We start from the raw sequence: 27,965 nt of genomic DNA, 5'->3' as shown, positions 1-27,965 counted from the left end.
AGTGCTTCTCCGATGACCAATCAGCGGCGAGAAGCCGTTTTAACGTCCCTCCCTCTCTCCTCCCCTCCTTCCTCACTCCGGGCTGCGCGCCCCCTCCCGCCGGCGCGGGCTCTGCGCGGTGTGGCCCTTCCCGGACGCCGTCGTGCGCGCGCCCGCCCGCCCGCCGCCCAGTCCAGCGGCGATCTGTCTTCGGGAACATGGCCGGCTCCGAAGCTGGTGAGTCCCCATCCCGAAGCTGTGGTGTTGTGTGAGGACGGCGGTCGTCCCAAGTTTCCCGAAGGCCTCGGGCCGCCCTGAACTGCGAGTGGGGCCGCGGGAGAGGCTCGTGATGGGCCGGCGCCGTGGCAGTCGCGGGGGTCTGGCTCGGGGGCGTGGACGGGGGACCCGGGGGAGGCCGCCGGCACCTCCGCCCTCCGGCTGTCGGGACAGCCCCGGGACCGCCCGGGACTTGAACTCTGGGACGTGTGGCCGATGTGCCCCGGCCGTGGGGGGGGACGAGGCGGAACTCCCTCCATCTGGGCTGCTTTTTCGTTTCTTTTTTTGAGGCGTAGCCCTGTGAAGATGTGTGGCTACCCCTGCCAGACAAGGAAAGTCAGGCCTCGCCCCCCCCCCCCCCCCCGGGCCTTGTAGAATTACCGACGTTGTCTAACCCCGCTTTTGACCAGTGAGTTGCTTGGGTTGTCTAGGACGCTTCCATCCTTCTCTCCAGGACAACATGCAAGTAGTTAAAAAAAAAATACCACCACCACCACCAACAACAAAAAAAACGGTCGTCAGTGTGGTCAGGCGTGAAAATGGCCCTGGGACGGGGATGGGGGATACACACCCCTATTGGGTAGCAGAACGTCCGCCTCTGGGTTACGCGCCGGCAATGTTTCTGACACTCGCGTCCGAGCTTTTTAATCGACCGCCCATTTCCGGAAACAAGTGTTTGTTATTTTATAGGTTATCTTTAGTCGAGAAACCCTTAATTGAGGTAATCCCTGCACGCCCTGGCCGAGGGTTAGATGTGTGGTAGTCGATGGGAAACTTCGTTTTCGGTAATGTGGTGGTACTGAGCTTTAGAGGGTTTTTTTTTGTTTTGGGGGTTTGACATGTATTTCCCATGTTTTTGTATGCATCAAATATAATCTTAAAAAACTAACAAATGCATAAGTGTGGGTGTTGTCATTACTCTAGTTTTAAGCAACCTAAATTAATCACTACTTATTTGGACTCCGGAGAAATCCTGGCTTGCACAAGGTAATTGGGTAAAAACATGACTAACACTCTTGGGAATTCAAAGCCACCTCCACTGGAGAGAATCTGGGATTCTCATTTACAAATTGTCTTGTTTATGACATATTTGGTTTTTTTTTTTGGTCGGTTGTGGGGCTTGAACTCTGGGCCTGGGTGCTGCCCAGCAGCTCTTCAGGTAGCACTCTACCACTTGAACCACAATGCCACTCCGGTTTTCTGGTGGCTTATTGGAGATAAGAGTCTCATGGACTTTTCTTGCCCTGGCTAGCTTTGAACCGTGATCCTCAGATCTCAGTCTCCTGAGTAGCTAGGATTATAGGTGCCCCCCAAGTTGTCATTTATAGTTTTGACTACATTAAGATAATAGCAGCATAGAAGACATTTAAAGAAAATAAATATTTCAGAAATCTTGCCTTGCAGAGTCCACACTCTATAACAGTCAAATTCCTTATCTTGTTCATTGTTTTTGTGGGGCCATGCTAGTTTTTTAAATATGTGTATAACTTTCGAGTGCTACTGAAAATTGATTTCTTTTCCCCAACAGAGTGGGTAACCATTGCCAATAACCTTCTTTTTAAATGTCACATACACCTAAGGATACACAAACTTGAAGATTGTGATGCTAATGTATTTATTGCTCTTTATCAATCCATCCTGGGAGAAAAGGTACCAGGTAAGGGTAATTCTGTCTGTATCTAGTGCTTTAGATCCTTTGGTATTTGTGAAATTTTATTGTCTCTTTCTACATCGTATTTCTGCAACAAATACGGCATTCATTGCCTTAATAATTACCTTATGGAATCCATAATAATAGCCTTGATCGACTCACTTTGCTAGTTCTTGGTAATCCCTAATTCAGTCATGCTGAAAATGCCTTCAAGGTAAAGGTAAATACATCTTGAAAGTTTCTAAAAGCTAGAATTGGATGTTTTTTTTCTTTTCCTTTTTGTGCTGGTCGTAGGGCTTGAACTCGGGGCTTGTGCTCAGGTTAGTGCTATACTATTTGAGCCACAGCTCCACTTCTGCACTATTTTTTTTGTTTTGATTAATTGGAGATAAGAATCGCAGATTTTCTTGCCCAGGCTGTCTTGGAATTGCAGTTCTCAGATCTCAACCTCCTGAGTGTCTAGGTCAGGTGTGAGCCACCAGCACCAAGCTTCTAGTTGGTACTTCTGATGCTCATCTCAGTTCTCTCCAGGGCTCATTCTCTTCAATACCAGTGAGAAATTCCAAAGTTCACTTGATCCTACAATCCACATTCTAGTCTGTACTGACTTTTTAGACCTTTGTGCCAGTTATTTCCAGTAGGCTGTTTTATCAGTACATATAAGAGCCTTCCTTAAACTAGCTGGATTCCATCGTGGACAGACACCCACAGAGGTTAAAGTCTTTGCCTCATATCTTGCCTTTTGTTTTTTGAGACAGTGTTTTGTGGTATTGCCCAGGCTGCTGTCAAGTCTGGGATCCTCCTGCCTCATCCTCTTAAATGCTGCGATTACAGGCATTGTGCCCCAAGCCAGGCATGGCTTCCTTATTGGGCTATTAACATCTCTTTGGATTTAGGGACCCCTGCATCTTCCTTTATATATGTTCGTACTATTACTGAGTATAATAAATATCAAACCAATGTAGACTATTGGAAAATAACTTTAATCAATAAATACCCAGCCAGTAATGATTTTTCTGTGTAGAACTTAGGCTCCGTTTACTTTCCCTGTACTGTGTTCTGTGTGCTTAGTCAGTGCTTGTGTCTGTAGCAATTGACTTCACTCAGAAGGTTGGTCATAGACAAAACTTCACCACTCATAGATGCAAAGTAATGTGACTTTCCCCCCATAGACCTCATAGCTATTCCCAAAAGTCAAGAGGATGATGCCCACAATGTACAAGCTGTGATTGATTCTCTGGCATTGGATTACCTTCAGGTCAGCTTGTCTCACATAACAGGTTAGTATCTATTTTATCACCAGGTCATTCTACAGTTTTATTAATAACCTAAGATATAACTTAGACATTTAATTGACCAAATTAGGAAACTTATGGAATAGAAAAACTATTAAGAATGAGCTTCAGGGTCACCATCTCTGAAATACTCAGTAGGAGAAAACTGTGGTATACGTAGACTATATTACACCTCATTGAACAAAGGTAGAAAGAATGTACATACAATTAATTGCATTCAGAATGATTTTGTAGATGAATATGTAAGGAAATCATGTAACCAGTCATACGGATTGCCTCCAGCAAAAGGAACTTTGGAAAAGGGGCAAGAATTTCCATTGTATTCCTTTTGTACTTCTTGAATTTTGAACCATTTTATCTATTTTTTAAAATGTGGATTTTTTTTTTGTTTTGTTTTTTGGTTGTGGAACTTGAACTCTGGGCCTGGGCACTGTCCCTGAGCTCTTCAGCTCCAGGCTAGCACTCTACCACTTGAACCACAGTGCCACTTGTGGTTTTCTAGTGGTTAATTGGAGATAAGAGTCCCATGGACTTTCCTACCCAGGCTGGCTTTGAATCATGATCCTAAGATCTCAGCTTCCTGAGTAGCTAGGACTATAGGCATGAGCCACTGGTGCCCGGCTCAAAAAAATGTTTTTAATATAAACTCCTTTGGAAGTTTTTTCCAAAACAAAATATACTATACTGTATTCCAAAACATACCAATATATATGACAAAAGCAAATATTCTTTTATATTGGAGTTCAATTCTAGATAAGCACATATGCCAAACCAGTTTGCAGATCATTGATTTTGAAAACAAATTCTAGACTTTCCCTCTTCTTCCAACCCAGTGGACTTGCTTTTATCACCTGAATAGGACAGCATCTTAGTATTTGTGATTTAAAACATACTGTAACAACTTTATAAAAGTACATGTTTTTAGAACATTTTATTGTAGAGGTCCCACCGACAAATTACACTCAGCCCATGAAAAAATGACAAAACTTCTTACCTCCACCAGTAGACTGCGGAGCAGCTTTCTCTTGCTTAAGCCCCGTTGAAAGCAGTTTCTCCTGCACTGTGAAGCACTACACTCTGGCCACAGTCTAGTTGCTAGGTTAGCAAGTGTATACTCCCCATCCTGGAAACTCAGACATCCTCAATAAGCCCTGGGGTATACTTTAGTTTTTTTAAGCCAGAAAAAAAAAAAAAAAAATCTTGAAAACAAGATTTCTGGTTCATTATTTTAAATGGAAACAAACTTTTCAAAATATTTATCTATCATTACTAGTGGGAATGCAAAACATCAGATTTCCAGTTTGGGCTTCTTTTGTTTTTGATTTTTTTGTATATCATGGCTCAAATTGAATGGCTAGATTCAAATATCAAATTTCTCCTCTGTTGCTCCTGTATTGCTTTGAACTCATGAGACCGCCAGGCATGATTTTAGGATAAAGAATGCATTAAGAGTTAAATGCAAGCCAGCATGGTAGCTCATGCCTGTAATCCTAGACTCAGGAGGCTGAGATCTGAGGATCACAGTTCGAAGCCAACCCGGGCAGGAAAGTCTGTGAGACTCTTATCTCCAGCTAACCACCAGGAAACTGGAAGTGGTGCTGTGGCTCAAGTGGTAGAGTGCTAGCCGTTAGCTGAAGAGCTGAGTGCACTCAGGCCCAGAGTTTAAGCCCCACCATCGGCAAAAAAAAAAAAAAGTTAAATGCAGTCCACATGTAGATGTTATTGGAGTCTATTTGAGGTGATATGATATGAAGCATGTCAAGTTTACATAGGTCAATCCATTTCTATTCAACATTTTAACTTCACATTAGTTGATCATCTATTATGGGCCAGGTGGAATGTTAGGGAATTTATATTAAAGTCTGGGAAAGATGAGAAGAGAGTAAGATATTAAAGGGTTATATATGGGAATGGCTCAAGTTGTGTAGAACTCAAGTATGAGGCCCTGGATTCAATCCCCAGAATCACAAGCGATTACAGAAAAACCTCAAGGGGTTATCTATGCAGAGCTTGGATTATAACAATGGAACCAGGGCGGAGGTTTTAATCAGAAAAATGGTTTATACAATGTGAGTAGGAGTTAATAAATGTGGGGAGCGGGGACAGGAATCCCTGATGACAAGTTGCTTGTTTTGGTATTACTCCACTGCTGCTTTCTCTTGAACAAATCGCCCTGCAGAAGTAGCATTCCACAGTCTGTAACTGCGTCCATGTGCTGTGTTTTTCACCAGCCTGTATAAAGTTCTGCCTTGCCATTTTATGTTTGAGAGTCTTACTAGAAAGTGTTTTCTATGTCCAGATATTTTGCTTCTTGTGAAAAGGAAGAAATGTATCTGTGAATTATTTAACACCATATTTAAGTCCTCCCCCAATTTTTCAGATATAATGAAGCAGCAGGAAACTGATTTTTAATAGTCATAATTTTCTCCTGGTAATTTTATAATCCTGTCTTTGTACAACATTTTCACAGTGTTAAACCATTTTAAGATTATGAGACTTTCATATTTTTTGGTTAAAAATGTTTAATAGCTTTGTATTTTGTATTCAGGAGAAAACATAGTGAAAGGAGATAAAGAATCTATCAAGAATCTCCTAGAAATATTTGATGGCTTGCTGGAGTATCTTACCGAACACATCAGTGAAGCATCTCAAAAAAGTAAGTTTAAGAATGGAGACTGTAGGATTGTAGTGAAGATGGAGTTTCTTGGTCTTTTCTGCCCAGGCTGCCTTTGAACTGTGATCCTCAGGTTTTAGCCTCTAGAGTAGCCAGGATTACAGTTGGGATCCACCGTTGCCTGGCCTGATAGCAGCAGTTTTTACATATTAGTGCTTGGCTGCAGAGAGGGGTGGGATGGTAGTCCTCCTCTGTCCCCATTGGCAGGCTGATGATAGGGCTGATGCAGGCTGGAGGGAGGAAGACAGAACTGAGATACTTTTCATGTGAGTCCGCTGGGGGAAGATGGTGTGCCGTGCTAACCTGAGGCTGTTCTGGAAGAGGGTTGCTTCCATGAGCCTCCTCTGTGACTGGTGGGGAACCTTTATCCTGTCAAGGGCCAATTTGAAGTATGTATTTTTATATACATATTTATGTGTGTATAATTTGTAAGCCATACAAAAATGATGAATTCAGGCAGACAGCCTCAGGCAAGCATATGAGTCAATCCTGTCACGCACCAAACGACTTTGGCCTTTGGGCCAGATGTTCTCCACCCTGCTCTGCGATACCTTCATTGGACATTTCATAAGGTCTAATTATCATGTAATGGAGGTTCAAAAGATACTTATTTAGCAGCATTCAAGCTGACATGATTCTTCATTGGGAAACAAATCTTTTACAGTTCATCACACTAGCTGTATAGGACAGCTTTTCCTGAGACCTAGGCTAGCATTATCATTTGCCACTAAAGAGTAAGGACTTTGAAGGCAGGGCTGCTTTTCACAGTGTAATACTGAAGCTCTCTAAGCCCATTTCCTTATCTGAAGGTTTTGAAGAGGAAGTGGATAGGTATAAATAGCCCAGAGCCTAACCCAAAGAAAATGCACAATCATTGTTAACGAATGTTATTGAAATGTTGCTTGATGGAAAGCAAAACAGAAAAAACCGTGCAGGTGATGTCTGAACAGGAATGTGTAGAAATAGGAATGGAACTAGTGGGGAAAATACAAATCATAAGGGCTTTCTCCCATATTATCTCCTGAAATCACTGCTTGAGGGAATCTGTTCCTAGTGAAAATGTGTATTTCTAGGTATTTGGGGGTTAGAAAAAACAGATTGATGGTCTAAAAGAAAACATCCAAGCCATAATGCAGTCGGACTCTTAGTCAAAGCTATGATTGTTTTGGAGTAAGTGGACACAATCATGTTTTTCTGCCTTTGTGGTTGGTTACCTCACACATCCCTTACAGGTGTAGAGCTATAAACAGTAAGTGAATGTACCACCTAGCTTCAGAAATCAAGCACTGCTTATGCGTTTATAGACTTGTGGTTCTTAGTACCTGCTGTTCTTAACTTCTCGCATCATGGATAGCTAAATAAGTAAATAAAAATGTTACTCACTTAGGCAGTTTGGATATTATTTTTAATCTGTCCTAAACAGGTGAAACGGAACAATATTTTAAAGAACCCCATCAAGGAGAACATATGGAAGAGCTAGAAAGTTCTATGGAATCTAAATTACCATGGAAAAGAGTTGCTGTTGGAAGGTAGTACATAATGTCCATGAATTTCATCAAAGCAAGTTATGCTCTCACTTGGCTTGGTTGTGCACACTTAATAATTCTCGTACTTAGGAGGCTGAGGCAGGATGATCAACAGTGTTGAGCTGAGTTCTAAGCCAACCAGATCCTGTCTCAAAAAAGAAACAGAACAGGGCTTAGAGCTATGGCTCAGTTGGTAGAGTTCTATCCCATGAATGAAAGCATCAGGTACCAAGTTTGAGTCCTAGTCTCAGATCTAAACAAAAAAAAGAAGAAGAAAAGAAACAACAAAAACCTGGAATTTAAAGTTGCACTGAAAATACTCAGAAGGATATTTTGCTAATGTGAATAGTTCACTTCTATTTTATACCTACCCATTCTTTTTTTTTATTTGAAATTACCAACTCATTTTTAATTTCCCCTTGATCAGAATAGTTTATCTTCCCTAAATAAAACTTAGAAAGTTTTTCCTTTTAAAAAGAAGAAACGCAATAGCTAGGATATGGAAACAACCTAGGTGCCCCACCACAGATGAATGGATCCAAAAATTGTGGTATCTATACACAATGGAATATTATGTAGCCATTAGAAATGACAAAATAATGGCATTTGCAGGGAAATGGATGGAGCTAGAAGGAATCATGTTGAGCGAGGTAAGCCAAGAACGAAGAGACAAACGGTACATGGTCTCCCTGATAAGTGGATGCTAAATCCAAAAGGTTAGGTGATACGACAAAACTAACAGGACTTAAGAAACAAAGAACTCCCGCTCATCTGGTTGAACCACTACTAAATATCCCCATGTTGCTGATCACAAACATGGTATATAACATGTGAACACTGTTATATATTACAGACTGTGGTAGACAATTTGCTCCAGGGAAGTTAGAATGAACTTGTGACTTTGAAATTATGTAATCATTTAATCACAATCAAAAAAAAAAGAACCTCGGGGAAGGGAGGGAGGGAGGGGATGGTAGGGGGAAAACAATGGAGGGGGTAACAATGTTCAAGAGGAAGTGTACTCATTACCTCACTCATATAACTGTAACCCTCTGTATAGTAGCTTTACAATAAAATAAAAAAATAAATAAAAATAAATATCCCCATGCTGCTGATCACAAATATGGTATATAACATGTGAACACTGTTATATATTACAGACTGTGGTAGACAATTTGCTCCAGGGAAGTTAGAATGAACTTGTGACTTTGAAATTATGTAATCATTTAATCACAATCAAAAAAAAAAAAAAAAGAACCTTGGGGAAGGGAGGGAGGGAGGGGATGGTAGGGGGAAAAAAAATAAAAAAAAAAATAAAAAGAAGAAAAATATGAGATCTACCATTGAAAATTAAATACTACTACTGTGATAACATCACTTTTAACTGTGTGTGTGTGTGCGCGTGCGTGTGCACGCGTGCGTGCCAGTTTTGGGCATATACTCAGGGCCTGGACTCTGTCCCTTAGCTCTTTTTTTTTTTTTGGGTCCAGTCATGGTACCTGAACTCTGGGCCTGGGCGCTGTCCCTCAGCTCTTCAGCTCAAGGCTAGCGCTCTACCACTTGAGCCACAGCTCCACTTCCGGCTTTTTTTTCTTTTTGCTTATGTGGTGCTGAGGAATCGAACCCAGGGCCTCTTGCATGCAAGGCAAGTGCTCTACCACTGAGCCACCTTCCCGGCCCTCTTTTTTTTTTTTTTGCCAGTCCTAAGGCTTGAACTCAGGGCCTGGCACTGTCCCTAAGCTTTTGTTCAATACCACTTTGATCCACTTCTGGCGTTTTCTGTTTATGTGGCACTGAGGAACTGAAATCAGGGCTTCATGCATGTTAGACAAGCACTCTACCACTAAGCTGCATTTTCAGCCCTGTCCCTGAGCTCTTTTACTCAAGGCTGGTGCTCCATCTTGAGTTCAAAAGTAAAACATTTCAAAGATACTTCTAGAGTTAATGCCTTACCCAGAGCCCCTTCCACTCTCGCAGTCTTAGGCTTCCCAGTATGCTGTCTGATATGTGTTCAGTTTCTTCTTTGACAGTCTGTATATAGCAAGGAACAAGAAGTGATAAGCAACAGAAGGGAGTTTTCAAAAGTTGGTTGTTTTTGTTTCTTGGGGTGGTGGTGCTGGTTGAATCCAGGGCCTTGTGCATGCTAAGCAATGTCTCTATCACTGAGTTACACCTCCAGACCCCAGTCCAGTTTTTTTTTTCAAGTGCTAGGCAGAAAGCCTATGGCCTTATATATGCTAGACAAGCTCTGGACCCCTGATGCACATCCCCAGCCCTAGTCTCCAGGTCTGTAGTAGTGGCTGGCTAAAGCAACACTGGGTGCTCATAGCAAGTGTCTTTCATGGTCAAACTGGACTCTGAGAACAGACCTCTTGCAGGTATTCCCTCCCATCTGACAAGTTGGGCCCCAGTTGGGATGGAGATGAAGCCGAATCTACTGGTGAAATAATTAGACTTGGAGAAACAGCACATACCTTTACTCTAAGAAGCAATGGTGAGTGATTAATTGTCAGCATTATTCAACATACCACTATACAAATGTAAAGCCTGGGCTGGGAAGGTGGCTTGGTGGTAGAGTGCTTGCCTTGCATGCATGATGCCCTATGTTTGATTACTCAGCACTTTCATAAGCAGAACAAGCCAGAAGTGGTGCTGTGGATCAAGTAGTAGAGCACTTGCCTTGAGCTGAAGAGCTGAGGGACAGCGCCCAGGCCCAGGGTTCAATCCCCATGACTGGCCAAAAAAAAAACAAAAAAAGTAAAACCTGGCACAGTGATGCACAACTGTAATCTCAGCTCCTTGGAAAACTAAGATCAGGAAGACTGTGGCTTGAGGGAAGCCTGGGCAAACATCTCAAGAAGGACCTGAGTGTGCTATTACTTGCCTATGGTCTGACCTAGATGAAAGGACAGATCAAGGTCCTGGCTAGCCCAGGGCAAAAATGTGAGCGCCTGCATAAATGTTAACCTTAAAAGCAAAAGAGATTTGAGACACGGCTCAAGTGGCAGTGTGCTTACTTAGCAACATAAGGCCCTCAGTTCAAACTCCTAATACCACACGTACACACACACAAATAATGAAGTCTTCAAATAATGGAGACTTCATTATTTGTGTCAGGCATCAATAACTCATACTTCCAATCTTTGCCATTCAGGATGCTGAGACCTGGCAATTGAAATTCAAAGCCAACCTGGGCAGGACAGTCCCTGAGACTTTTTTTTTTTTTTTTTTGCCAGTCATGGGGTCTGAACTCTGGGCCTGGGCACTGTCCCTCAGCTCTTCAGCTCAAGGCTAGTGCTATACCACTTGAGCCACAGTGCCACTTCCAGCTTTTTTCTTTCTGCTTATGTGGTGCTGAGGAATTGAATGCAGGGCCTCGTGCATGCAAGGCAAACACTCTACCACTGAGCCACCTTCCCAGCCCAATGAGACTCTTTATTATAATTAACCACCAAAAAGTCAGACATAAAACTGTGGCTCAAGGCTGGAAGGTGGATCAGTGGTAGCATGTTTGCCTAGCATCCATGAAGCCCTGGGTTCAATTCCTCTGTACCACATAAATAGAAAAAGCTGGAAGTGCTGCTGTGGTTCAAGTGGTAGAGTGCTAGCCTTGAGCAAAAGAAGCTCAGGGATAGTGCCCAGGCCTTGTGTGGCAAAAATACACAAAAACTGTAGCTCAAGTGATAGAGCACTAGCTTGAGGGAAAGAGTTAAAAGAGAGGACCTAGTTCTTGTTCCAAGACCCAGCAAAAAAAAGATTGAGATGAAGAGAGCCCTAACTAGCCGTCAGTGTTGAATTCCAGACTACCATCATTACCCACTAAATATGAACAGATACCTGAAGTCACAGGCAATTCAGAGTCACAGGCATGAGCAAGTAAGTCCAAATCAAGTAAGTGGGTGCAAATTGTCATGTGTGACTGGATGTCACAGCAAGAGAATTCTGGGTACACCTTTACAGTCTGGTCATGCTTTCATAGTAGCATTATTCCTGAATGGGTTTGCTTTTTCTTTTTTGTTTAAGTTTTAGCAAGGATTTAGTTTAGCGTAACAGGTTAAAGTAGAAAGAAATCAAAACAAACATTTTGTGCTCCCAATGCAGGAAATGGGAATTAAAGACTGTTGACTCCATTTTTTTAAAAAATCATTTTAAGAAGTTCATACTCCCAGTGGCAATTTTCCCCCTTTGCTTTTTAGGCATATTTTCTTGAGAAGCAGATTTTTTTACAAAATTAACATCAGGGAAACAGCAGATCACAGAATGAGTTAAGTACAACTTAGGACTCGGGACCGAGAACAACTCAGTGTCACCTGAGCTGTGTAATAAGTGCATAGGGATTTAAAAGTCATGTTTCTGAAGTTTCTTTTGATTTTTAAAAATGTATTATTAGCAGGGCTCTGGTGGCTCACGCCTATAATCCTAACTACTCAGGAGGCTGAGATCTAAGGATCATGGTTCAAAGCCATTCCAGGCAGGAAAGCCCATGAGACTTTTATCTCCAATTAACCACCAAAAAGCTGGATTTAGAACTGTGGTTCAAGTGATAGAGCACTAGTCTTGAGCAAAAAAACTCAAGGACAGTGCCTAGGCCCTAAGGTCAAGCCCCAAAACCGGCACCAAAGGAAAAGAAAAAAAATACCTTCATACTTTATACTAACATGTATATGACATATCAGTGACTTGTGTCCCCTCCCCAGTTGTGTCATATACATATGCAGATAGCCCCAAAGGCCAACATTTGGTGTCCTAAACATTTTAAATGTGAGATATTCAGCCTGTTACTGGTTTTCAGTAGAGGGGCTGGGAAGGTGGCTCAGTGGTAGAGTGCTTGCCTTGCATGCATGAGACCCTGGGTTCGATTTCTCAGCACCACATAAGCAGAAAAAGCTGTAAGTGGTGCTGTGGCTCAAGTGGTAGAGCACTAGCCTTGAGCTGAAGAGCTGAGGGACAGTGCCCAGGCCCAGAGTTCAGGCACCATGACTGGCAAAAAAAAAACATTAAAAGTAGAGATGGCATTATTTGATGCAATTAAGACAAAAAGGAAAGGCCGAGTGGCTGTGAGAGGCTTGCATCCGTTTGGACAGAAGGGATTATTTTAGCTTCCTTTTCTATTCAGATTAAGATGTCTGATACTGTCATATACATTCACAGAATTTAGACACCATATTCTAGATTCTTAATTCTTCTATTGTAGTGTTAGCCACAACCTCTAACTCAGACAATCTCTTCATAAGAAATGCCTACACCACAGTCAGCATTTCTACAACACTGAAACCTGTTTTTCTAAGCTTTATTTTTTTTTTAATACGCTTGAACTCAAGGTCTGGGCACTGTTCCTGAGCCTCTCTGTGCTCAAGGCAAGTACTCTACTACTTGAGCCACAGCTCCACTTCTGGCTTTTTCTATGTATTTGGTACTGAGGAATGGAACTCAGGGCTTCATGCATGCTAGGAGAGCACTCTACCACTAAGCCACATTCCCAGCCCTTGCTTGGTTTACTTGTTCACAGCCAGGGATCTCCCACTTGATCCATGCCTCCATCCCTGCTTTTTTTTTTTTTTTTTTTTGTCGGTCATGGTGCTTGAACTCTGGGCCTGGGCGCTGTCCCTCAGCTCTTCAGCTCAAGGCGAGCGCTCTACCACTTGAGCTACAGCGCCACTTCCGGTTTTCTAGTGGTTTATTGGAGATAGGAGTCTCACGGTCTTTTCTGCCCGGGCTGGCTTTGAACCGCGATTCTCAGATCTCAGCCTCCTGAGTAGCTAGGATTACAGGCGTGAGCCACCGGCGCCCGGCTTTCCATCCCTGCTTTTATGCTGGTTAACTGGACATGGCTGTCTGTCCAGACTAGTTCATACCTTGATCCTACTCTCTAGAGTAGCCAGCATTATAAGTATGAGCCACCAGTGTGTCCTGCCTAGCAAACTATTCTGATATTTAAACCATTTACCTTTACTGTTTCTTTTCCTAGGTGCCCATATTTCTACTGACATGTCTAGAAAATCCTTGGCCTCACCAAGCTCTAGAAAATCCTTGGCTTCACCAAGTTTTAAGTCACATGATGGTGTGTTGAGCCCTCCCTCCTTTAGTTTTCTACCCAAGGACAAGACAGCCTTTGATGCAGACAGTGAGTAATGACGGAGTGTTAGTTCTGTAAGCTACTGCTCGGTGGGAGACAGTGTCTGGGATGTTGGCTGTTACGTTTAGCCTTTTGGATTTCTGTTGTGCTGTGCTTGATGCTATTCTTTTTGGTTTAAATAATCTTATTTGTAAATGTTTGTTCTGACTTCTGCCTCATGTGGTCTTTGGTTACATATTTGGGGTTTTTTGTTTTTGTTTTTGTTTTTTGGTTGTGGGGCTTGAACTCAGTGCCTAGGCACTTTCCCTAAAGCTTTTGTGGTTAAGGCTAGCACTCTACCACTTTGAGCCACAGTTCCACTTCTGGTTTTCTGATGGTTAATTGGAGATAAGAATCTCATGGCCAGCCGGGCGCCGGTGGCTCACACCTGTAATCCTAGCTACAGAGGAGGCTGAGATCTGAGGATCACGGTTCAAAGCCAGCCCAGGCAGAAAAGTCCGTGAGACTCTTTATCTCCAATTAACCACTAGAAAACCAGAAGTGGTGCGTGGCTGAAGCGGTAGAGCGCTCGCCTTGAGCTGAAGAGTGCAGAGACAGCGCCCAGGCCCAGAGTTCAAACCAAAAAAAAGAATCTCATGGCCTCCCCTGCCTAGGCTGGCTTTGAACCACAATCTTCAGATCTCAGCCTCTAGGTTTACAGGTGTGAATCACTGGCACCTGGCTGTGGTTACATGTTTTAGCATGCATTATTTTATTATCTTAGTCATCTTCTCTCAAAGACTTGTTTTAAGAACAGTAAGGCTTTCTTATATATTTTTGGATAGCAGCTAGTGATCCTCAATTAGTGAATGAGAAACTATAGTAACTTGAAAAATATTCTCATGCTTTGTCTGTCAAGATTCTTATATGTTGCATTACTGACAACGGCTTGCCAGTTTTCTAACTACTGGATGAGTCATGTTTTATAGTTGTTCTTCAAGCCATTAGATTGCTTTCAATTTTCCATTATTATATATAACTCAGGGAACATTCTTTTTTCTTTTTCTTTTTTTCTTTTTGTTGGTTGTGGGGCTTGAACTCTGGGCCTGGGCGCTGTCCCTCAGCATTTCAGCTCAAGGCAAGCGCTCTACCACTTGAGCCACAGCACCACTTCCGGTTTTCTATTGGTTTATTGGAGATAAGAGTCTCATGGAGTTTCCTGCCCCGGCTGGCTTTGAACTGTGATCCTCAGATCTCAGCCTCCTTAGTAGCTAGGATTACAGGCGGGAGCCACCAGGGCCTAGCTCTCAGGGAACATTCTTAGGATGAGAACATTAAAATGTCCCTCCTTGCTTGCCAAGGCTATTTTTGTTTGTACTTTGTTTGCATCAAGTTTAAAAAGGTTCCTGGATGGGAGATATTGCTGAGTGATAGAATGCTTTCCTAGGACACAAGGCCTAGGTTTTGATCCCCAGCACCACACACATACACACAGAATGTTTGTGTATATGGATATGGATGTGAAACGACCTAATTCCTAGAATTTCCTCATCACATCTACTTCTGTCTACTTTGTCTTACAGCAGACGCCTCTCCTGTGAGTACGATTCCCAGTGCTAGGAAGCTGGGGGAGCCTATCCGAGCAGCTATTCCTTTACATCCACCCTACCACCCTCCAGAGCCGCGAGCACCCTGCCCCATAGGAAGAGATTACCTTAGCCTAAGCTACTACTCTTCCCCTGTCACAAATTCTACTGGAGAGCGCACATTTCTTGTGGTGAGTGGGAAAACCTTGCTTGTAATTGGATAGTGTATGTGTTGCATTTATTTATTCTTTTTTGGTGTTGGTGACTGAACCAAGGGTCTTGTCCATGCTATGTGGCCTCTGAGCCTTGGAAGCCTCGACTGGAATAGTAGTCAGTAATACCACACTAATCAAAGCATTGTGCACCTTCAGATTTACCTCTGTTCACCTACATGTGCTTATCTTGGAAATACAGGGGCAGGGTAAGTGAGTACAGGAAGCCAGGACAGCTGGAGTGTGGATTTTTTGCCTGGCACAGTTCTACTACATACTTTAGACAGGTATCGAGTGATGGATTCCTCAAAACAGTTCTGGAATCATTTCAATATTTTCCATGGGGAAGCTGATGTGGCAAGGTTGCCTGATGTCTTTTCTGAGGTTGCACAACAACTTCGAATCACCATTTAAACGCAGGCACCTGGCTTCATAATCCATGTCATGTGTCCCTAGTTAAGTAACAACTTGTAAAAATATCAATGTGTGTGAAATAGAAAATAACCATCTGTCCATCCACATTCTCCCCATCTAGTGTGAAGCTCTGATTAATATCTTGTTTTCTTTTTACTTTCTTCTTGGGGGGAAAAACCCTCTTTTACATAGTCATTATGTCCACAGCTGTCTAGAAAGAACAGGCAGGTAGGTAAGTGCCAGGGTAAACTCATAAACAATGTTACATGCAAATAAAAGACTATGTGTGGTGTTGCTCACATAGCAGAATCAAGAATCAAAGCCAGCCAGAACCAAAAATACTGGCAAGACTATCTCTGCCAACAAGCTAGGAATGGTAGTACACAACTGTGGTCCAGCTTTATGGGTGGTATAGATAGGATCATGCTCTAAAGCCAGCCCCGGGCTAAAGTGTGAGACCCTATCTGAAAGGAAAATAAAAGAGTTGAAATCCTAGTATTGGGGGAGAAAAACGAAAAAGGAAACTGCAGAAAAAATACAGAGATGAGGGCTGGGAAAGTAGCTCAGTAGTAGAGTGCTTGCTTTGCATGCATGAGGCCCTGGGTTCGATTCTTCAGTACCACATAAGCAGAAAAAGCCAGAAGTGGCACTGTGACTCAAGTGGTAGAGCGCTAGCCTTGAGCTGAAGAGCTGAGGGGCAGCACCCAGGCCCAGAGTTCAGGCCCCACGACCAACAAAAACAAACAAACAGAGATGAGAGGTTATCATTGGCATTATGTGAGCAGCACTCAACGTATCTGTCAGGTAGGACATCAGATAAGAAGAGAGGGCACTGGTTACCTGGGAGGAGTCCGTGTGGGCTGCTGGCAGGCATCTGAGATGCTGGGAGGGGTCTGTTCCTCACCAGATTGCGGTGAGTAGGTGAACTCACTTTTCAGTTCCTTGAGCTGGACCGGTAGACTTCATTTTATATCTGCTATTTACTAAAAGTATTGAAGCAAAAGACACTAAAGTGATAGTGAAGATACCATTAAACATTAAATATACGTTCCATTACCAGAAGCAATATTTTTACAAGGATTCATCACAAAGGTTAGGGTTAGAGTCAGCAATAGTCTGCTTAGTGTGCTTATATCCCTGGGTGCAATCCCAGCACCAGAACAAAAGAAAACCCAGTCCTTCTCTGGTTAAGTTTTTGAAAATGTGTATATTTGGGAAGATTTCATCTTTTTTAAGTGTCTCAGTTTTGGAAACTTGCTGCTGACCTGTATACAAGAGATAAAATGATGCATATGTCCACTTGAGACCTGATCATTTCTTACCGACCAGTTTTGATCAACTGTAGCCTGCATTTCCTGTGTGACAGCCTCTCGTTTGCCTTTATATTAGAATGACACCCTGAGCCACACTTTTCCTCTGACCACAAGCAGGAAGACATTGCGCCAGTCCTTTGACATTGGGTGTCAGTATGATATTTTGTCAAACAAACACAAAGCCGGACATGGCAGCACATGCTTATAATCCCAGCACTTGGGAAGCTGAAGTGAGAGGATCAGCAGCCTGGGCAAGATAGCAAGACCTTGTATTTTAAAAAGACACACACACACACACACACACACACACACACACACACACACACACACACACACACACACACACACACACTAAAAAACCAAGACCTTGTATTTTAAAAAGACACACACACACACACACACACACACACACACACACACACACACACACACACACACACACACACACACACACAAAAACAAAAACAAAAACCACCTCAACATGGAGAATAAAGAGTCTGGCTTGGTGCCCCAGGACCTCCCTTCCCCATACTGAAAAGGGCTCAGTGAGTCTTCCTTCTAGCTTTTTCAAATAAACTGTATTGTCCTGTTGATAGGAACCCAAGGATGACGTTCTCTTAGCTTCAAAGTTGCCTAAACCTGGTGAACAGGAAACGTGTGCTGCTCAGGTCCAAAGCCCTAAGACAAGGAAATTTGCCAAGGGGAAAAGGTAACGTTGCTGTAGCATTCTTCTTTTCCAGTCTGTTTGAAAACTCCAATATGTGTAGAAGCAGCTATTAGTCATTTGGAACTAAGTAGTGGTTACTTTTGAACTATTAAAAGTTGGCTATTAAAAGTCACCTGGACACTTTTATTACAGAAATGAAAACAGAGTTGCAGCGTCCACACAGGATGTGCCGAGAAAGAGGTTAACAGAACAAGAACTACACACAGTATCACAGAAAGTGTCCCAACGGCTCTCTGAACTAGACCAGGCAAGTCTTGTTTTTAGTCTTTATTGAGACCCATTGCTTGTGGTTCACGAGGAGCTCAATGGGCACTAATGGAAGATGAATGGTTATGCTAGAAAGTGAGCTGGGTCCTTGTTAAAGTATTCCAGAAGTCAAGCAGATAGGACATGAACCTGTGTCATGTAAAACCTGCATGATGTAAATCAAATCATGTAACATATATGACTGTTAAATAATTAATCTTCAGATATATCTGTATCATTTCCCTTCATCACTAAGGAGATCTAACATAAAATCTGATAGGTCACTATTCTTACAAAATGTGGTAACGGTGAATGAATATATGAAATCCCTGTGAGACTTACTCCAAAGACTATTGAAATGAATAATCTACTGCACTGATACTCAACATGGTATTGCGCTTCTGTAATCTTAGCATTCGGGAGCCCAGCCAGGGAGATTTTGAGTATGAGGCCTGTCTTGGATACACAGACCTCATCTCAAAAAAATTAATTATATATATTATGTATTATATATTACACATATAACTATATATAACTATAACTATAACTATATATATATATATATATATATATATATAAACAGCTAAACTTGTATATGCATCTGAAAACTTAATAAAGGTCTGCTGTCTACTACCAGTTTACATTCTGCTAAAATCAATGAAAGATGTTGAAAGGAATTTTCCAACAGATGTTAAGAAATGCCCTGGGTGATCGAATTAAACACAAGCCTGACAGTGACGAAGATGGCATTGGGAAGGAAGAGGAGGGCAGCGGAAGCGAGGAGGAGGTCCTGTCGCAGCACAGTGATAGCATCATGGAGTATGGGCCAAAGAAGCCCCGGCCAGGTACTGACTTGAGAGGCCTGGGACGGGGCGCCCGGGGAAACTCACGTAATGACAAACCCACAGTTGGTATTGCTGCTTCTTACTAGATTTCATACTTCAATAACTTTTATATTGTCAAAATATTTTATGTTCTTTTAAAATTTGATAGATACTGAATATGTTATTCTTGACCTTGCTTTTTTTTGCATTAGCACAATGTTGGAAATCATTCTTTGTTGATTAGAGAGCCAGGTCACTTTAATTTCTTTGTATGTGAGTTCATAAAATGTGCCCTGTTGATACACCTGCATTACTGTTTGCTCTTTAAGAAAGAATCAGTACTGCTTAGAAAATGCTTAACCAGCCAGGCGCTTGGTGGCTCACGCCTATAATCCTAGCTACTCAGGAGGCTGAGATCTAAGGATCATGGTTCAAAGCCAGCCCGGACAAGAAAGTCTGTGAGACTTTTATCACCAATTAATCATCAGAAAACTGGAAGTGGTGCTGTGACTCAAGTGGTAGAGCACTAGCCTTTGAGCTGAAGAGCTCAAGGACAGCGCCCAGGCACAGAGTTCAAGCCCCACAACCAACCAAAAAAAAATCTTAACCATATTAACATTTGCTTGTACCTGATGCTTTATAAGTGTTTATAAAGTGTTTACATCCCTTCCTCAGGATATAGACAAGTCAAAAGATAGCAAACTCAGAGCTGGGATAATTCCCCTTTCTCCTTCCATCTCCCCACTCCTACCTCCAGGAGTACCTTCCTTAGGAATCTATTCGCAGCAAGCATTCTAACTGTTGTGGTCAGTCCAAACTTGGCTATACAACCTAAATATTTCTTTGAGTTAGTAAGCACTTTTAAGTGTTTTTTTCTGTTTACATGGTGTGACTAAATCTACAAACGCTAGGAGCACAGGGAGTGCATTCACTCATTATTCTCTTTGGATTTATCAAGAACCAACTATTTGATTTCCAGTGTGACATTTCCACTATCAGTACATGACTGTTCTGTCTGTATTGCAGGAATTTTTGTGCATAGAAAGCCACCTTACAGATCCCATTCTCTGTCTCCATCTCCAACCCATAAACCCAAACAGTTCCAGACTAACAGAAGAAGGCAGCTCAAGGCGAAAGGAGCAGATACCCGCCAGCTCCAAGCAAAGGTTCGTGCTCAGCCACCACTAGGCAGCACTAGGCAGTGTCCTTCCCTTCAGCCACATGCCACAGTGAGCACGCCAGTGGGGAAAGGTTTACATTTGGTATGCTTGATTAGAATGAATGGCAGAGAATTATGTGAAGTAACTTGTGTCCCCACTAGGGAACATAAAAATTAAACTCATGAAATTGTCAAGAAAATAACATGTGGCTGGGAATGTGGCTTAGTGGTAGAGTGCTTGCCTAGCATGCATGAAGCCCTGGGTTCGATTTTTCAGTACCACATAAACAGAAAAAGCGTAGTGTGCTAGCCTTGAGCAAACGAAGCTCAGGAACAGTGCCCAGGGGCTGAATTCAAGCCCCAGGACTGGCAAAAAAAAAAAAAAAAAGAACATGGATTAAGAAAGAAGCAGTGAAGCCAGGTGCCAGTGGCTCATGCCTGTAATCCTAACTACTCAGATTGAGTAGCTAGGAGGCTGAGATCTGAGGATCACAGTTTAAAGCCAGTCCAGACAGCAGTCCATGAGATTTTTGTTTTTTTTGGGTCTGGTCGTGGGGCCTGGACTCTGGGCCTGGGCGCTGTCCCTCAGCTCTTCAGCTCAAGGCTAACGCTCTACCACTTGAGCCACAGCGCCACTTCTGGCTTTTTTTTTTTATGCTTATGTGGTGCTGAGGAATCGAACCTAGGGCCTCAAGCATGCAAGGCAAGCACTCTACCACTGAGCCACCTTCCCAGCCCCGTCCAGGAGATTTTTATCTCCTGTTAATCACAAACACACACACACACAGAAAAGCTGGAAATGGAGTTCTGGCTCAAGTGATAGAGCACTAGCCTTGAGCAAATAAAGCTCAAAGACAGTGGCCAGGCCCTGAGCTCAAGTCCCAGGAATGGCACAAAAAAATAAAAATAAAAAGAGGAGGTGAGAGCTGAAGGGAACTGAGGTGCATTTGAGTAATAGGCCTCTTGAGTTAGAGATTGAGGAAGCACTCATTAGAAGAGGGGGTTGGCTCCAACAAGGCCACTGACACAGATTTCCTGCTGTTGCATGAATTTAGAACATTTGCTTGTTTGTTAGAGTATGTTTTACAATGGTTTTCCAGTGTATTTATAATAGTGAAAACTAACATTAATTCAGATGTTTTAGGATAGTTATATTTACGCAGTACTAACTTGAAATGTAACCTCCATTGGAAGAGTATCAAAATAATTACAGGGGCTAGGAACGTGACTTAGCGGTACAGTGTTTGCCTAGCATTCATAAGGCCCTGGGTTTGATTCCTCTGCACCATATAAACAAAAAAAGCCAAAAGTGGCGCTGTGGCTCAAGTGGTAGAGTGTTAGCCTTGAGCAAAAAAAGCTCAGGGACAATGCCCAGGCACTGAGTTCAAGCCCCAGGACTGGGAATAAATACATAAATAAATTACAAAACCAGTTAAGAACAAAAAAATGCATTGTATAAAATCTCACTTTATGTCCCAAGTACATATCTATTACAACAGTGTATTTATGATACAAACCCAAAAATAGACTTAAAAATGTCAATGAGCCTAACAGCTTAGGGATAATAGGATCCTAGGTGAACTTTTTCCTTGCTGTCTGTCCATACATTCCTAACTATGATATTATGTGACCTTTTCTTTTCTAGACATTAACGGACGCGTTTGAAAGAGTGCTAAGAAAAAATAAAGTTCAAGAGAATATCAGACCTCAGGGGATAAGTGAAGAGGAGGAGGAAACAGTGGGTAAAAGTCTCCACTGAAATAAATGCTACTTGACCAGACCATTGGAGAACACAGATATGTTCTTTTGTAAAGAAAAGAAAAAAGGACGGACAGGGCTTTCTTTAAACAGTAGCTCTTTAGCAAAAGGCAAGATTCCAAAGTTGGAGGCATAGTTGAGTGGTAAAGTACTTAATTTTCACGCCAAGGCCTGGGCAAGATAGATTAGATAGGTAGACAGATAAAGGAGACCCTGTTTTGAAGAAAATAACCAATGTAAAAGGGGCTCAAGCTATAGAGCTCCTGACTAGCAAGCAAGAGGTCTTGAGTTCAATTCCCAGTACCACCAAAAAAAGAAAAAGAAAAACCATAAAGATGGTTACAGATACTAAGAGAAAGCAGAAAGCTACTGCTAAAACATTAATGAACAGGTGCTAAAGTACAGTGTAGTTACAAATAAGCATACTGCAAAATTGCTTGAGAATTTGTTTAATCTACATAAAGTTTGCCAAAAAAGCAAGCACATCAAAACACAAGTAATGGCTGTATTTAGGGTGTGGGGCGATAGTGTCTGAAACTTGACAGCATGTTTTCATATCCCAGAGGAGGCCCTTCACTTAGGATAATGAACAGTAACCAGATTTTTAGAAATTCTAAGACTTTTGGCTAGGGATCAGTTAGCTACTTTTGTTCATACGTAATATTAAAGATCCTGTGAAAGAGTTGTTAACCTCTCTCTCTTACTCTGTTTTGTATCCGCTTCTAAGAAAAAAATATACAGAGAAGCTGTTCATAAAGGAATTCCAAAATATAGTCAGCCTTGGAAGATTTATGCCAGAAAAACCAAAGCTCAGAGTCCAAGACGTGGCTTCCCAAAGTCAAATAAAGCGACTCCAAGTAAGAGCCATAAAATTGTACTTTATGGAGAACTGGCAGCGTATGAAAGTGTGTACTGCCTTCCAAGGACAGCACTGAAAAGTAACCTCCACCAGTGAGCGCAGCAAGTTCTTTCTTTTATCCCTGCCTAGTTGCTGGTTTTCTTGGAGATAGTTGAACTGCTGAAACAGTCCACTGAAGGGAGGCCTGTACATTGATAGCGAAGCTCCAGCTTGAGCCAGGGTTGTCTCTGGGAAGCTGGTAGAATGAAAGCAATGCTCCAAGACAAGCAGATGGCCCATTCGGTCTCTGCATATTAACAGTTGGTGCCAGTGAGTCATTGAATTGAAAGGAAACAAGGTCGTGTGAAAGGCCAGGCTGCCAACTATCACCCAGAAACTACTTGTCTCCCAGCTCCATCCCATTACACAGGGGCTTTTACTCTGGTCAGAAGAGGAGTGCAGAAGTAACAAGTGCGCTAGAATGGCCGCTCCCACAATCAGCACCACACATGGTTAGATGGGCTCAGGAAGTTGCGGGGAGGGTTTATTAGCAGCATGTTCGGCATAAAAGCATCTCATGTTTCCTTGCAGTGAAAGTGAAGGAACACAGCCTCCTCCCCCTCATGCTGGAGCAGTTTCCCTTTCTGTATGTTTCTGACCCAACACTGAGCAAAATGTGGAAACAGCAAATCACACACACTGAACTGCTCAAAAAAGAGGCCTATGGAGAAGACCGATCCAAGAAGAAACTCCACGATGAAGTAGGTATCTCTCAGTTTAAAGTTGAGAATAAGCCAGAGGGGAGAGAGCCTGTCCTCAGCACTGCTCACCTGCTTACCTTGTCTCCCTTAAAGATAGAAGAATCCCTGAGAAGGCATGACCTCCTTACAGACCTGGTGAAGAAAGAATATGAACATAACAGAAGACTGGTATGTCAAGCGCAAGTGGGCCTTGCCGTTTTGAACTTAAAAGTTTTCTTTCTTTCCTGTGTCTAAACCAGGTACATAGCACAGATCCACTTCTAGGGCTTTAACCATAGTTGATGAGGGGAAAGTGCCAGGTGTCTCATGTTCAGTTGTGTGTGCCAGTACTGGGACTTCCACTCAGGGCCCAGGCACTGTCCTTTAGCCTTTTCACTCAAGGCTGATGCTCTACCACTTGAGCCATAGCTCTACTTCCACCTTTTTGGTGGAGATGAGTCACAAAGGACTTTTCTGCCTTCTGGCTGCAAGGTAGTTGTGGCTTAGTGCTTTCTGCCCTCTCCTATGGTTCTCAGGCCCCAGGTAACTGAGGTAGTTTGCCAGCTTCTGTTAGAACCTGGACTGGGAACTGTACTGAGCACCATGTTGCCCCCAATGAGGTCAGACAGTGTGCCAGGAAGAGACCAAAACATCTGTGGTTGTGAGGTAGGTAAGCCATGGGAACTGTAAGCCTGAACAATCGCATTGTGGCACTGTACTGATCTGGAGGCTGTCTGTACATGCCTCATTTCATCCTCAGTACTGTGTCAGAGATGGTCTAATTTCCTTCGTTTGGACCCCACTAAATACTTTGGACAACTCAGGCTTTGCTTGAAAGTCTCAGTGCCATTTTCCTACTCCTGTTAAGCGGGCATCAGGTGTGTGATGCACTGACCTGGCGGAAGGAAGATGAGAGCCTCGGTTGAGCAGTGCTCAGGTCCCGCTGCTCTGCCCAGCGTGGTCCTTTTGGTGCTGCTCTTCCGATGGAGGAGATGACGCTAGAGGCCGCAGCCTTCTGGGGACGAATCATATTATGACCAGGCTGTCATCGGCTACTGGCCCTGCATGGCTGGCTTAGAGCTTGAAGATGTGATGGACAGCAGCGATGAGAAAAGTTAGTCTGGGCTGGGAAGGTGGCTCAGTGGTAGAGCGCTTGCCTTGCATGCCTGAGGCCCTGGGTTCGATTCTTCAGCACCACATAAGCAAAAAGAAAAAAGCTGGAAGTGGTGCTGTGGCTCAAGTGGTAGAGCGCTAGCCTTGAGCTGAATTGCTGAGGGACAGCACCCAGGCCCAGAGTTCAGGCCCCACGACCAGACCCCAAAAAAAAAAGAGAGAGAAAAGTTAGCCTTCTCAATCCTCATCCCTCTCTTCCTCCTTCCTAGCAAGACTTCAAGGATTGCATTCACAGACAGAGGCTGACCCAATCCAAGATAAAAGAAAATCGTCAGCAAATTGTTCGCGCTCGGAAATACTATGATGACTACAGAGTTCAGCTGCGGGGGAAAATGCTGAGAATGAGAACCCGTGAGGAAATGGTAAGGACAGTTTTTTTGTCTAGCTCTGTACAGGTGGACTTAGTCTGACCTTCATAACCACGTTCTGTCTTTGGGACTTTTGTCTCAATGTGAATCCAAAACAAATTCAGGCTGGGCACCTGTGGCTCACACTGTAATCCTAACTACTCAAGAGTTTGCGATCTGAGGAAGTGGCACTGTGGCTCAAGTGGTAGAGCGCTCACCTTGAGCTGAAGAGTGCAGGGCAGCGCCCAGGCCCAAAGTTCAAGCCCCACGACTGACAAAAACAAAAAAACAAAAGAATGCAGAAACCCTTGTTTTTTTTTCGGGTTTGGGAAGGTGGCTCAATGGTAGAGCGCTTGTCTTGCATGCATGAGGCCCTGGGTTCGATTCCTCAGCACCACATAAGCAGAAAAAGCTGGAAGTGGTGCTTGGCTCCAGTGGTAGAGTGCTAGCCTTGAGCTGAAGAGCTGAGGGACAGTGCCCAGGCCCAGAGTTCAGGCCCCATGACTGGGGAAAAAAAAAAAAAGAGTTTGCGATCTGAGGATTGTGGTTCAGAGCCAGCCCAGAAAGGAAAGTCCTTCAGACTCTTGTCTCCAATAAACTACTCAGAAAACCATGAGTGGCGCTGTGGCTCAAGTGGTAGAATGCTTGCCTTGAGCTGAAGAGCTCAGGGATAGCGCCCAAGCCTAGAGTTCAGACCCCACAACACACACACACACACACACACACACACACACACACACACACACTAAATTCAAAAGTTTACACTTATCCATACTTCATTTTATTATTGCACAATGCATTCCCGTTTTTTATTCTCAGTCTCCATGGCTCACATCTTAATGTGAATTCTTGGCAGTACTGACATTTGAATTCAGGGATTCATATTTGCTAGGCAGGTGCTATACCCCTTGAGCCACACCTCCAGCCCTTTTTGTTTTGTTTGTTTAGAGGCAGGGTCTCACTTATAACCAAAAAGGGGACACAGCCCTGATGGACAGATGAACAACCATGTATAACCATAAAAAGTATATTCAAACAGAGTTTGGTAATAAAAAAGAATTAAGTACTGTTGGGTGCCAGTGGCTCACGGCTGTAATCCTAGCTACTCAGGAGGCTGAGATCTGAGAATCGTGGTTCAAAGCCAGCCCAGGCAGGAAAGTCCATGAGACACTTACCTTCAGTAAGCCACCAGAAAACTGGAAATGGAGCAGTAGCTCAAAGTGATAGAGTGCTGGCCTTGAGCGAACCAGCTCAGGGACAGCACCCCAGGCCCTGAGTTCAAGCTCACAACAAAAGCAAAAACAAAAATTAAATATTGATATAGTCTATAGTGTAGATGAATCGTGAAAACATTATGCTACACGAAAGAAGTGTGTGGAATAGGCGAATCCACAGAGGCAGGAAGGACATACATGAGCCACAGGAAGAGAGAATGGGAATGACTGCTGATAGGGTAGGGGGTTTTTTTGGAGTACTGAAGATTTTCTGAAACTAGTGGTAATGGTTGCACAATTCTGAATATACTAAAACTAACTGAAGTATACAATTTCAGAGGAAGACTGTAAATGTAATTTAAGCTTTGTTTTGAAAAAAATCTTTGTGAGTGGCTGGGAATGTGGCTTAGTGGTAGCGTGCTTGCCTAACATTCATGAAGCCCTGGCTTTGATTCCTCAGTACCACACAAACAGAAAAGACTGGAAGTGGTGCTGTGGCGCAAGTGGTAGAGTGCTAGCCTTGAGCAAAAGCAGCTCAGGCCCTGAGTTCAATCCTCAGGATTGGCAAAAAAACAAACAAAACTTTGTGAAATGTGATCCATATATACCTCTAGGTAAGCATGATTATATTCTTCAGTAAAAGTGCAGCCTAATGTATCTTTATTAAATAACAGCTATTTAAGAAACTGTTTGAAGAAGGCTTACAGATTCAGAAGCAAAGGTTGAGAGACCTAAGAAACTATGCAAAAGAAAAACGAGACGAAGAAAAGAGACAGCACCAGAACGAACTGGACTCATTAGAGAACTACTATAAGGACCAGGTGGGCCTACCCGTGCTCGCTCGCTCGCTCGCTCGCTCGCTCATATTGCAGTGTGTCGTCCTGACTGCCTGTGTCAGAGGTGGCTTAGCGTTGACAGTGAGCCTCCGGGGCAGCTCACAGCTTGCCCCTGGTCAGGTGACACTGCCTCTTGAAAGACTAACAGTACCGCTTTGCGCATAGTATATGGCTTTGAAGGTTTTGAGCCTATGAACACAAAGTGTTAAGAATTACTACATTTGGTCTATAAACATTCAATTTGAAACTTTTTTTCTTCTTCCCTATAAAGTTTTCACTACTGGCAGAAGCCATATCACAGGAACGGCAGGCACTGAAGGCCAGAGAGAAATCCCAGGCCCAGGTAATACCTAACAGGATGGAAAATAATTGATTTACATCTCAAGGCAGTAGAAAACAACTGTATTATACCTTATAAGGGACTGGAGAGAATATTAATAAGAAAATCTGTCTACTAAGACATTATGCTAGGGTCTCTTTATATCTGTTCAAGGCTCTGTCAGTTATGAAAATCATCACAGGGGCTTGATGGGTGGAGAAAAAACAAATACCTGTGAACATGACTTCTCTTTCAGACGTTACATAAGGTGAAGAGGGAGCTGAGATCGAAGATGGAGAAGGAAATCCAGCAACTACAGTGCATGATAACGCAAAACGACGAGGATGCTTTCTTCCGGGAACTTGAAGCTGAGCGCTTCAAGGCTCGGCTGCAGCTGGCTTCTTTTCAGTACAGTAAAAATCCCTTTCCCTGAGGCCAGGCGAAGTCTCTGGAGACCTTTACTAGGACAGTGCTAAAACTGAGCCAGTAAACAATGTACACTGAAAGAATAATTTTTAATGCCTTATGTATTCATTCCGGTACTTATTATTTTTTAAATAAAAACCACTTTTTCAAAGCTTCCTGCTTTTAAATTTATGACCTAAGCCAGAAAAAGACCAAAAGCAAAAGCATATTCTTTATAATCTTATTTGTACTAAAGCAATTAACAAGTTTTGAATGAACATCTAGCTTCCTGAAGCCTATTGCTATAATTCAACATAAGATAGTGTATATTAAAAATAAACACCTAACCTCAGGGAAGGGAGGGAGGGAGGGGATGGTAGGGGGAAAACAATGGAGGG

At 42.9% G+C, this 27,965-nt stretch overlaps 1 protein-coding gene across 1 annotated transcript; it reads left to right on the top strand.

Moving 5' to 3' along the window:
* Positions 1 to 118: 118 nt before the first annotated feature.
* Cep95 (centrosomal protein 95) lies at positions 119 to 27,914 on the top strand. Its single transcript, XM_042665454.1, has 20 exons — positions 119 to 216; positions 1,784 to 1,912; positions 3,079 to 3,186; positions 5,750 to 5,857; positions 7,299 to 7,404; positions 9,780 to 9,895; positions 13,370 to 13,525; positions 15,040 to 15,233; positions 17,578 to 17,690; positions 17,841 to 17,955; positions 18,643 to 18,799; positions 19,805 to 19,944; positions 21,583 to 21,675; positions 22,423 to 22,552; positions 23,125 to 23,294; positions 23,388 to 23,462; positions 24,656 to 24,808; positions 26,682 to 26,828; positions 27,115 to 27,186; positions 27,419 to 27,914. Exons 1-20 carry the CDS (start codon positions 198 to 200, stop codon positions 27,593 to 27,595), a joined length of 2,478 nt encoding a protein of 825 aa, XP_042521388.1. The 5' UTR covers positions 119 to 197; the 3' UTR covers positions 27,596 to 27,914.
* The last annotated feature ends 51 nt before the right edge of the window (positions 27,915 to 27,965 follow it).

Source organism: Dipodomys spectabilis, unplaced genomic scaffold (assembly GCF_019054845.1).
Source record: "Dipodomys spectabilis isolate Male_0828 unplaced genomic scaffold, ASM1905484v1 ptg000329l, whole genome shotgun sequence".
Taxonomy (NCBI): domain Eukaryota; kingdom Metazoa; phylum Chordata; class Mammalia; order Rodentia; family Heteromyidae; genus Dipodomys; species Dipodomys spectabilis.
The sequence above is the reverse complement of the archived record's forward strand: the minus strand, read 5'-3'. Positions and strand labels throughout refer to the sequence as shown.

Excerpts from the sequence above, each read along its gene's own strand:
- Cep95 (XM_042665454.1), top strand. Across the intron at positions 13,526-15,039 it reads GACAGCCTTTGATGCAGACA|CAGACGCCTCTCCTGTGAGT; the intron begins GTGAGTAATGAC and ends TTTGTCTTACAG. Across the intron at positions 17,956-18,642 it reads GGCTCTCTGAACTAGACCAG|ATGTTAAGAAATGCCCTGGG; the intron begins GCAAGTCTTGTT and ends ATTTTCCAACAG.